The sequence below is a fragment of the Aquarana catesbeiana genome, linkage group LG03 (genome assembly GCF_042186555.1).
Source record: "Aquarana catesbeiana isolate 2022-GZ linkage group LG03, ASM4218655v1, whole genome shotgun sequence".
Lineage (NCBI taxonomy): Eukaryota > Metazoa > Chordata > Amphibia > Anura > Ranidae > Aquarana > Aquarana catesbeiana.
In genome coordinates, this window is record NC_133326.1 from 585,233,779 (window position 1) to 585,244,928 (window position 11,150).

At 40.2% G+C, this 11,150-nt stretch overlaps 1 protein-coding gene across 5 annotated transcripts in view; it reads left to right on the plus strand.

Moving 5' to 3' along the window:
• AAK1 (AP2 associated kinase 1) overlaps window positions 1-9,961 on the plus strand; it is a 214,619-nt gene extending 204,658 nt beyond the window's left edge. For all 5 annotated transcript variants that reach the window (XM_073622010.1, XM_073622013.1, XM_073622011.1 and 2 more), the window contains one exon: window positions 847-9,961. In XM_073622010.1, the coding sequence (XP_073478111.1) occupies window positions 847-1,883 (1,037 nt within the window). In that variant the 3' untranslated portion in view covers window positions 1,884-9,961. The remainder of the gene's footprint in view (window positions 1-846) is intronic.
• Window positions 9,962-11,150: the final 1,189 nt, after the last annotated feature.

Here is an 11,150-nt window from a genome sequence, read left to right on the forward strand (position 1 = left end):
GCAGCTAAGTGGACAACAGCTTAGAGTTTTTAGAAAATATGTAGGTTGCCATAGCCATATCTTCTTAAAAGAAAAAAGCCAGATCCTCCAGTGGCATGTGGCTTTTTTAAAAGCCCAATTCCAAGCAATTTTATTTATTTTAGAAGTCTCAAAGCAGTAGTAACCCTCTTCACACTTCAGTGCTGCACTCTGTCATCCTCTGGCCAAAGCCATAGGTTGTCTTTCATGTTCACTGATGCGCAGTGTCCTTCAAGGACCCACCCCTGAGGGAAAACATTAACCTGCCCTAAGTGGAGGAGAGTGACGCGGTGACAGCACCCAGGTCATAGTGTACTCTAATACAGACCTTGTTGTTTTCATTTCAATAGTCCCTTAATATGTATGTAATGTCAGACTAGAGTTTAAAACAGGTTATTGTAATTGTAGCTGAAGGAGGAGTCGGTGAGGAATTTGTATTCTGTGATTATTGGTTTACAAAAATCACTGACATCAAAGCTTTGGTAATCCTGCCCTATTGTGGCTAGTTTTGAAAACTATGCTAGTAACTTTCTTGACATTTCAGGTAAACTGATGTGTTTTGCCACAATATTTTAAACTGCCTAAAAACTATTGTTAAATCAGTGCAAAGAAAAATATGGAAAGTAAGTAATTAAGTCAGCGGCAAATTCAGTTTTCCATTGGTGGTAGTAGTAGTAGTAGTAATAACAAAGCAAAGTTCTTTTTTGTTGGTAGTGTCCTTTGCACATCATCTGTGCTGTTTCTGATGTGTTAACTTGGGCCATTTGTGTTTTTTGGTTTTCTATGTCTTAAATGATAGAGAATTAAATTATTTTCTGTTATCTCTAGGTTTGCTTCAAGGTCCACATGCTTTCCCACTGGGGAATGATGGAGCGCCTAAAGGGCTTGGTGCTGGCCCTCTATCTACTGATTACTCTGATATTTTAGAGTTGAAGGCTGAGTGTCCATCAAAAGGTCCATCTAGTTGCAGTTCTTTTCATAGCAGTGAAGGAGAAGGTACAGACCATGAGACTGACCTGTTGGATTGCAGCGGATCAAGACCACTTCTAATGGAATCAGATGAAGAAGAAGGTTCTAAAAAGACCAAGGAAATAGCATATGTAAAATCCCCAGAAGAAGAGCTTATGTCTAACCAGATGCCCCATGTATTTAAACATTCAGACATAATGAATAAGGGCTCTGCAGCAGGCTTTAATGAAGAAGTGGATGTATTTGCCACAGCTCCATTTGGGAGTTCCAGGGTGTCACAGGATGATTCTGATATATTTACCAATGCTCCATTTGTGGCCAAGCCGAATGCTGTTTTGAGCCAGACAGAGGAACCTGATGTTTTCCTTAGAGCTCCTTTTACAAGAAAAATAAGCGTTGAAGAGACAGATCCCACTGCCATATCTCAAGCTCATGCATCTCTCAAAGGGCTTGATATGGCATCAGTTGGAAATTCCACATTCCGAAACACAGACTTGATGTTGGGGGGCATTACCATGAAGACTTCATACACTACTGGAAACCTGTATGCACATTCCAGCAGCAGCATTGAGTCATCCGAGGACCCACAGAGTGCAGAGAATCACAGAATCTCCAACCAAGAGGCAGCCCAGGAGATAGTATTTGGGACTGTGGTTACAAAGCCATTCCGCCCTCAATCTTTGTCCAAATATTCCCGTCACTACAACCCTCAAGAATTGCAGCCTGTTGAAGCACAGCCCATTGCTGCTTATAAAGTTGTATCTCATGTTGCAAAAGCCTCTGTGGCTGGATCAGTTCCCATCAACCCAGTGACTTACAGAACTTCAGACATCTCAAGTGCAGATCCATTTGGCTCGGCTCCCTTTCCTGCCAAAGCTGGAAGACAAAATCCTTAGAATATATGATTTATCTAGTTCATGCTTTGTATCTTAGAATTCCCCAAACATTTATACCCGGTATTGCAATGCACTTCCTATTAATGCATTAATCCTTTTTTTGTTACATCACATTCTTGTTACTCTTTTCAAAGAAGGAACCTTACTGTAGTGCATCAGTTACCTCTACAGCTTTCCATAAACCAGTAGAATTTTGTTAGAAAATGTTTGTTTCTGGAAAGTTTGTTTGATTTTTCTAACGGTTGGTCAAATTGAAGTTTCTATCATAGTCGCAAGAAAGTTCAAAGGAGCGGATGGAAAATATTTCTCAAACAAAATCATAGCTGTGAATATGGTTTTTGTCGGGGGGGCAAAAGAAAAAAGACATAAAGTGTAAAGCACGTGTTCTAGGTACAAAAGAAACCTGTTTAATACATCTGGGATTCCATTTAAGTAGCAAGTCAAATTTTAAAGGTTTTCTAATGAAATTAATTGACTTGGCAATGGCTGGATCAAATGCTTTGACAAACAATTTTTCAGAATTTCCATACGAGCGTTAAAACAAAATTCTACTGGTGTGTGGCTGACTTAAGTTGATTACAAGAATGAGCCCTACTTACACTATCAGTGGTTTCTTCTGAACGAGTAGCCTTTATTTTATTGGCTGCACGCCTACATGTGTAAACTGCTTTTGACCTGGGTGTATTTACACATATTTGGTAGCAAAAGGAACCCCAATAGATTGCAGCTGAAATTAAAACTTTTCCTAAAGTTTATTTGAATAAGGTCAGTGTGCACTATAAAAAATATTCAAGTAGATTATAATACCAACCACATCACCTTTTTGAGTTTTTTCCTACTTTTGGTAGCCTTCTGATTTTATGACTATGTATGTTTTTTTCTACTGTCATTCAAATTATTTCAGTGTTGTGTAGAAAAGTAGCTGCACTTAACTGTAAGACCAACATGGTGCTTGGTGACCACATAAGAGTTTATACACCCAGGCTTCTACTTCTAGTTTTCCCACTTTCTCTGTTACCTGACACAGCTGAGGCTACCATTAAAAGAATTGTAAGGTCTGGGGCAGGTATACCACTATGGCTGATGGTACAGAGGTGGGCTTTGCCCCCAAATTAGCAAGGATTCTGAGAGTTGGACAATGGCATCCTCAAGTGCTAGATGAGAGCCTTAGCTGTGACAGATTTCACACAGGTTCCCTTTAATCCATCATTGATGATTGTAATGGGTTAATGCATTAATGACATTTTTGAGTTTTTCTTCTTTTTTTTTTTTTTTTTTTGTTCTTTATTAAAATTTGTGTTTTAATTCAGTTTGTTCTAAAACCTTAGAAATTGAGGTGCCTTATTTATAGAGATGAACAATCTTGTCCTGCCGTGCATTGTCTGGTATTAAATGCTTAAGTTCTTATACAAATCTCTAAAAAAAAAAAAAAGTCTTTAATAACATTTGTAGGTTATAATAGATCTGGTTTACCAGCTTCAGCAAACGTGAGGACCGATCTTTCATCTCAGCCTTAGCTTTTTTTTTTTTTTTATCATATATTTTGTTTTATTTTTTTATTTTCTCTGCCAGTTTCAAAGTGTTCTCTCTAATTCATTCTAAGCACCTGTACCTTTTTAAATGTTCACTTATCTCTCTGTAGACTCAATAACGCCATTTCATTAATTTATATAAGCTACTGATATTGTGAAAAGGAAAAGTACAACTCTGCTTTAAAACTATTTTTCTGAGGTTGGAGCTAGTTTTCATCCCTCCATGGTTCCTTACAGTTCTCCACCAAGGTTACCCGCACCCTTCATATGCCTATGGCAGACTGACCCTGGCTATTTAGTGTTTCTTCTGGAATCTGCTGAAGCAAAATGTTTATATATTCCAATGGATATTCTATTAGAGGCCACATGATAGCCGCTTTTGTGTGCCCACTAGTGGATTTCTCATAGGAATATACAGAACAGTGATATCCTAAGCTTATATTGTCTATCCATGCAGGTGACGAAATAAGATTTTCATGTCTATGAAGATCAAGGCAGAAGAATCTTATGTCATCATTAGAGCTCATCTCTCAAGGAAAATAAGTGTTACAGAGCCATATCCTGCTGCCACATCCTAAGTGCATGCATCTCTTAAAGGTCTGCACATGGCATTATGGACCAAACCCAGGCTCACTCTACCTTTTTTAAAAGAATAATCAGAAAAAAAATATTTAAGAATTTCCTTCATTTCCCAAGCAACTGATCAGATGCTTTCATTATTTCAAACAATGTGACAGATGGGATGTAGTTGCTACATGCAAAAGTCCCTTTCAGGCATTTTCTTTTACTAATAAATTAGAAAATCATGGTGACAGTTTGATTGCTACAGGGAAAATGCACACACTTTCTTTTAGGATGCTTTTTAGATGCAAAAGTTCTTTTGTTCTTGAGCTATCATGATAGATCATGGCACTTCATTGTAAACACCCCCAATTAGTTGTCCTTAATGAGTTTAGTTTGCTCTTATCAAAAAAGGTGACCTACGATAAATAATAACCTCCAATTGGAAATATGCTTTCACTGTTTGACCTGCTGTAAACTAGTGAAAGGTGAAATCTGATTTAGGTTTTATGGGTTACTGTAGTGCTGTGTTAACCTGACAGTCAGTGTAGGAGATTTAGTTATCTATACACTGCCATATAACCTGTCACTCTGTCATGAGAAAAGTATGGGGGCTGCCATTGTTGACCTCACTTTTAATAATGCTGGTTCCTTTTAGCTTCAGTACTTTCTGCTTGTTCTGATGTGTGGTAGCCCTTACCGCTTTGACCCACAACAGAAATACAGGTGCCACTCAGGGCTCCACCAGGTCCTCTTGCATGACAAACCTCTAGGGGTGCCAACAAGGACAGAGCTCGTCCCAGCTCAAAGCATCCAGTAGGGAAAAAGTCCTATAAAAACCCCAGCAAAATCCTGTAAGGAAGTCTGACAGCCTCAGCTCGGGCTCCAACCAGGCTACACCCCCCAACACATTTCACTCTGCCACCGGAGTGCAATCATGGGGTCCTTGCCGCTTTTCTGAAAAGCAGTGAATCATGTTTTAACCCTCAAAATGCGAACCCACCACACCGCTGCATTTTACATGGTTGCAGGGAAGTTACGGGATGGCCGCTATCATTTGGTAATGTTCTCCGGTAATACTGTCCGATGACCATGACTTGGCGCTTAATTTTTGCATGTATCAAGCCCTAAGTGGGTTCATATCCTTGTTCAGGTTGGCGGTTTATGCGTAAAACCCTTTTACTGCCCCCTGGTCGCACCCCTAAATGAGCCCAATGGGAGGCGAGAAATGAGGAAAATGCACACCACAGCAGCATAAAAAATTAATCTGTGTTTGAACACATTTTTTGTCCCCACTAAACCTGCCATAAACCTAAAAGGGCTTTACTCTCAGATTTTATGGAGTTTATTGCAGGCTGAGTGTAGAGAGAAGATATGTTTTTGTGTACAGCAGTGGTTCTCAACTTCAGTCCTCAAGTACCCCCAATAGGCCATGTTTTGGGAATTTCTCTTAGATAAAATAGCTGTCCAAAATGCTAAGCCATTCACTCTGATTTAAAGCACCTGTGCAAGATAAAGGAAAACCTGCAAACGTGGCCTGTTGAGGTTACTTGAGGACTGAGGTTGAGAACCACTGGTGTAGAGAACAGCACTTTTCCTGTGGTTTCCTCCTCTCTCCCCCGTTCCAACTCTCATCTGTAGTAGACATAAAAAGGCACTTGTCATGAAACTGGCTGCTCTATAAAGCTTTTAATTGGCACCAATTTAACCAGATTATAACACGCACATTATCCTGCATGTCGATGTTACCCACAGAGCATGACAGAGAATCCAATGGCATACCAGTCACAGTGCTTATGAGACGATTTTTAAAATTCAGCAATTAGTCAGGGTTCCTCTGCTGCTGTAATTTAAAGACCCTTTACTAAGGGGTGTCTGTAGATAAAAACAAACTGAGCAGCCATGACTGAAGTTGAATAATGCTCTTGCTATAGGTGTTAGCCATTTACATACCTCCTGAAGCCTGGCGGTGGTCCTGGAATGTAGGAACCATCAAGTGGGAGGTCAGTCAGCCACAACTCAAAGAAGCTAGCTAGAACAAAGTAACTCTGTAAGAATTGTCATACCTGAAATTCAGCTTTAAAGTATTAAATCAGCATGACAGTCAGGCATTTTCAGAACAATGACAGCTTCCATTTTCTCTTAAAGCATTGGCCAACAAAAAAAAATATCCTGTTCTTTTAAAGCATCTTATACAGCACAGTGTATTTCTTTCTTTCTATCACCTGAGATACCAGGCTGATCCTGCCTGGTGCTGCCCTCTTTTTTGTAAACTGACTACATTTATCATGGCTGCTGAGCCCTGACACAGTGGTCAGTTTACGCACCTTCGTCTTCTGCTGGCTCTCCACTCTCCCCCCTCCCCTCTGTCTGTCAGCTGTGTCAATGCCCGCCCCTCCCCTCCTGCTGCTAAAATTACTGTGTTTTCTTGCTATAATCCATAGTATTAGATTACATTATGTGCCCGATGTTTAAAAAAAAAATGCCGCTGTATACCTTATTTCAGAGCGCCACTCATCGCTCATGTGACCGCCCGCCGCTCTCCACCTCTCTACGAATGTCAGCAGAGGATTGTGAGCCCCTCCCGCCGTAGCTGTCAGATCGGGTAAGACAGCGGCGGACAGTCACGTGAGCTCTGAGCAGCACTCTGAAATAAGGTATACAGCTGCATTTTTTAAATAACATACATTGGGGCACATAATGTAATCTAATATTGTGAATTATAACAAGGAAAAAAAAAAGTAGCTTTTTAACCATTGATGGGCTCAGGTGTGTTTTGGACATGAGTCCAAACCCGCCAGAGCTAGTCTGCTAGGAAGCTGTCAGCCAATCATAGGAAGCTGATGCAACATTCCCCGCCTTGCGGTCGCACATATACATGCCCCTTGCAAATGTGCAACTGCAGGGCGGGGAATGCTTTTGGCACCTATGATTAGCTATCGGCTTTGACAGCTTCTTGGTGGGATAGCTCAGGCAGGTTCAGACTTGTCTGAACAAGCCCCAAGCTCATCCCTACTCTTTTATATATGTTTACTTAAACAATAATGAGTGAAATCATGTTCCCACATTAGCATCGGTCTTCCAGATATCTCTAAAAGGGCTAAGCAGTGATACCAGCCCAGGCATCAATTTTAAAATGGCTCCTCCTATCAATATCTGATGTTTGCAGCTAAAAAGTCTCTTAAAATGGGAATGTCATCCCTTGACAAACTGTCATTATTCCATGGATATATATTTTTTTATATATCAAACTATAACTTCTAGCTATATCAGAATTCTTACAATTACTTAGACAATCAGCCCTGCAATACAATTGTTATTTCTTTGCTGTCCTCATCCAGCCCTTCTCTTATCACTCCACATCACTTACTGTAAAGAAAGTTAAATCTTGTTTTTCGTGAGCATTTTCCTCTACTTTGCAGATCTGCTTCCTCTATTGATGATTCTTAAATAGGAATTGACAAGAAAGGAGTTCTGCACAATCGTACTGTAAGATGTAACTGAGATCAGCAAATGATCTAAATGAATTGCATTTGTTGGATCAGTGTTCAGTGACTGTTTATTTTATGCATTGTCTGGCTGATTTCTTACCATTTTATGAGAAACTCCTGAAAAGGATGGCCACGCTTTGTGTGCCATGACAGGTGCAATTTACATGCACACTGGAAAATCAGTGTTCAAATCCTGGACTGTTATGTAAATCAACATAATAAGGTATTACATGTACATTGATTAGCTTGTACTGTAAATTCAGGTGTTATTTATTAGTCATGGGCCTCACCCCATACAGGGAGTCTTGACTAAAAGTGCCCAAAAGAACTGTCCCTGCCAACCGGCATCTGTCTTGTTTTCCCATACTTCAAACACAAGGGATTCTGTTGAATTCATGGGGCAATACTATGGGTCCTTTAGTCACTTTTAGTCAAGCGGCTGCAGTTGGTGTAACATGTTCTGTTCCTTGGCATTTGTATTTAGAAAGATGAACTGTGTCTCTGTAACTGTTATGTAACTAGAAAGAGCGTACTCACATTAAAGGAAACTTGTAGCGAGAGAAATAGACTGGCCTGGCTATCATTGCAGACCTATTTTAAAAATACTAGTGGCCCGGCTCTCTAACTTTAGTATTCGACCTGGCATGCAGGCAGTAATGTCAAAACTGATTTACATGTTGATCCAGAAAATACAGACACACAAGAGGGTGCAAAGGCCTAGTGCATTACCGCCATCCCTTTTTATTAAATATAAAGGTCAAAAACATACTCACTAACATAACTAGGAACAGGCATATGAAATCACAATTCCAGCCATGAGTTCAGAGCTCCGAAGAAGGGGGAATGTCCCCCGAAACACGTCAGCCTACCAACTTTGGCATACATGGTTAGATGGCATCAGATTCATGATTGGATATGCCTGTTCCTATTTAATTTGTGAGTATGTTTTTACTTTTATGCTTAATAAAATGTGGTGGCAATGCACTAGGCTTTTGTTCCCGTCTGTGTGTCTTTACAGTTGGAGATTTCTCAGTCTGAGGAGGGCTGTATTAAGTGAAGCACTACGAGTTGTGACACCTCCGGATGTAATGCAGCTTGAGTACTGGAGTGTTTGATCTCTTCCTCGGAAAATACTGAAGCCAGGGAATATGCATGTCAGCCAAGCAACTGGCATTTTCAGAAGGAAAGTACAGCACTGGCACCCTCCTTATGTCTGTTAACACATGAATCCTTTAAAGGTTGTATAGCCCAACCTTTCTTTTTTGGAAAGAGCATTGAAGACTTAAGACTCTTGTGACGCTATTACTGCTGCCTGTATCCCCTTTGGGATGATATACACCGTTTGTATTTTGGGTAGTGACCATGGTCCCTGGGACAGAAAGCGATGAGGACACCAGTTGTGGTGACAATCGCTTAGGACGGGAATTCCTCTCACTTCTGTTGCGTCCCCAGGACAGGAATAGAAAGGATATCTCCCCAATGGGACACCGCAAATAATAAACTGACAGGGGTTTAAAGGGACTCTAACAGATTATGGAGTCCACCATAATTAAGGCTCCTTTTGAGAATGCTTGTTGCCTGGCTAGATATAAAAATAAAGAATTCTGGCACATATTTAAAGTATGCTGGTTCTGAGTCTGTGATTCAAAGTACCTAAAGCAGAACTTAATTCCAAAATACTTCACTCTGCCTCAATGGTCTGATGCCTGAGAGGTCCTTTGCCAGCATCTTCTCCCTGGCTGCTTCCGAGTGCTAGTCTTAGGCAGTCTTGATTGGCCGGTGCGGAATGACATCACTCCTGTGCGTGCACAGGAGTGCAGTAATCTCAGCACATTGTCGTTGTGCTAGAATGTAAAATGGGCCGTGCATGCGCAGCTCAGTGTACATTCTACAGAAGACTGTGAGCAGGCATGTTTGCATGCATTGCATGTCTCTTCTGATGAAGAGTCCGCCTCCCTTGAGTTTTTTTCTGTTTTAAGTCAGGCGCAGCCAGGCAAGTACAGTTTTAAAAAACAATGGCAGCACCCTTACTCCACTCATGACAGTCACTTGAACCATTCCTTAATCTATACAAAACTTCATTCTCTTTTTTTTTTGCTATGCATAACGTAAACTGAAAAGGTCAGCAATATGTAGGCCATTGCTAACCCTTTTTCTGAAGATACTAGTTCCCTGTCTGCCCTATGTATCCAATGACTTTAGTTCTTTGAGTCATGACCTGGAACGGACATACATATAGAAAGTCCTGAAGGGACAGCCTGGCAACTAGTATTTTCAAAAGGAGATCCATAATGGCAACACCTCTATTTCTCGGTACTGGTTTCCTTTAAATTTTAAGAATTAGTCTGTTTCTGCTTACAGTATGTGATCACAGAGATATCCTCCAGCCAGGACCTTCATCTGTCTTGATTTACTGGATTAAAGTGCTGCTCCCCTGCATTACATAAGGGGTACAATGACTTTGTGGTTTAAAAATAAATTCTCATTCACATGACTAGAGGCTCTCTTCTGCTTATTTGGTCCTCGACAATACATGCTATGTGCTTTTCTGACTCCATATGAATATTTTCACAGATAAAGTATAACACAAACTCCAGTGATTTGTTTATTAATGTTCTTATTATGCCAGCTGTAAAGAATATACTGTATATCTTTTATAAAGAAGCAACACATTACACAACACTGTATATAAAGGGAGTCCTATCTGCAACCCTTTCTTTGAAAACAAAATATATTTCATGGTGTCCCCATGCCTTGGACAGGTGGAGAGGGTTGAATTTTTGCTCCTGTATGCGGTCACTCTTTTTTTTCTCAGCATGTCATGGCTGACTATACCTGGATCTGGAAAGAAAGTAAATCTTTTGTAATGCAGTGCAAATAAATCAAATATACGTAAATTGTGTTGCCACTTCGCACAATGTAGAGGGGGTGAGCTCAGCAAGAAATATGTTCAGGTTGTCATGAATTTGAAGGAAGTTATCTACTCTAAAGCCTCGTAGAAAAGCTTTGATTTTCGGATGACAGAACGAAGTCGAAGGTGACGAGGTTACTAACAATACGAGAATTTTCGTTTGACAGAATACGTCAGAAGTGACGTAACGTGTTGAATAGTTTTGTATGTATTCTTTTGTTTCTGAGCATGCGTAGTCTTGCTCTTACGATTTTTTTTTTTTTTCGTACGAAAACCATACTAATGAAACAAAAATTAGATGTTGAGTTCACATCCGACAAAAATGTTATAGTCTGCACATCCAGCTTTTGTCTGACCAAAAAGTGAAATCGGCTGTCGAAAGCACCGTACTAACTGTAAGATTTGCGGACGATCAGTTGTCGTAAGACAATAGACGTCTGGAAATCAAAGCGTGTGTATGGCCTTTAGTCTCATCATTTCCTGTTCTGCAGTCAGAAGTTCACCTCTGAAACCTATTCACAGACTGCAATAAAACCTGGTGTTAAAAGGCCCTTGGATTTTCAAACTTTAGCCTTGGATGTGAAGACAGAAATCCAGCCAAAAGAAGCAAAATAGAAATAAAAAGCCCATTAAAAGACATGAAAATAAAAGCAATATTCAGCTTCAATTCAAAAGGTTTTCCCATGCAATACTTTATTTCTGCCACTAGATGTTCTCAGCCAGCATTATTTCACACACTTTTGTCTAAGCCCAGGTCATTCTGGACCCACCC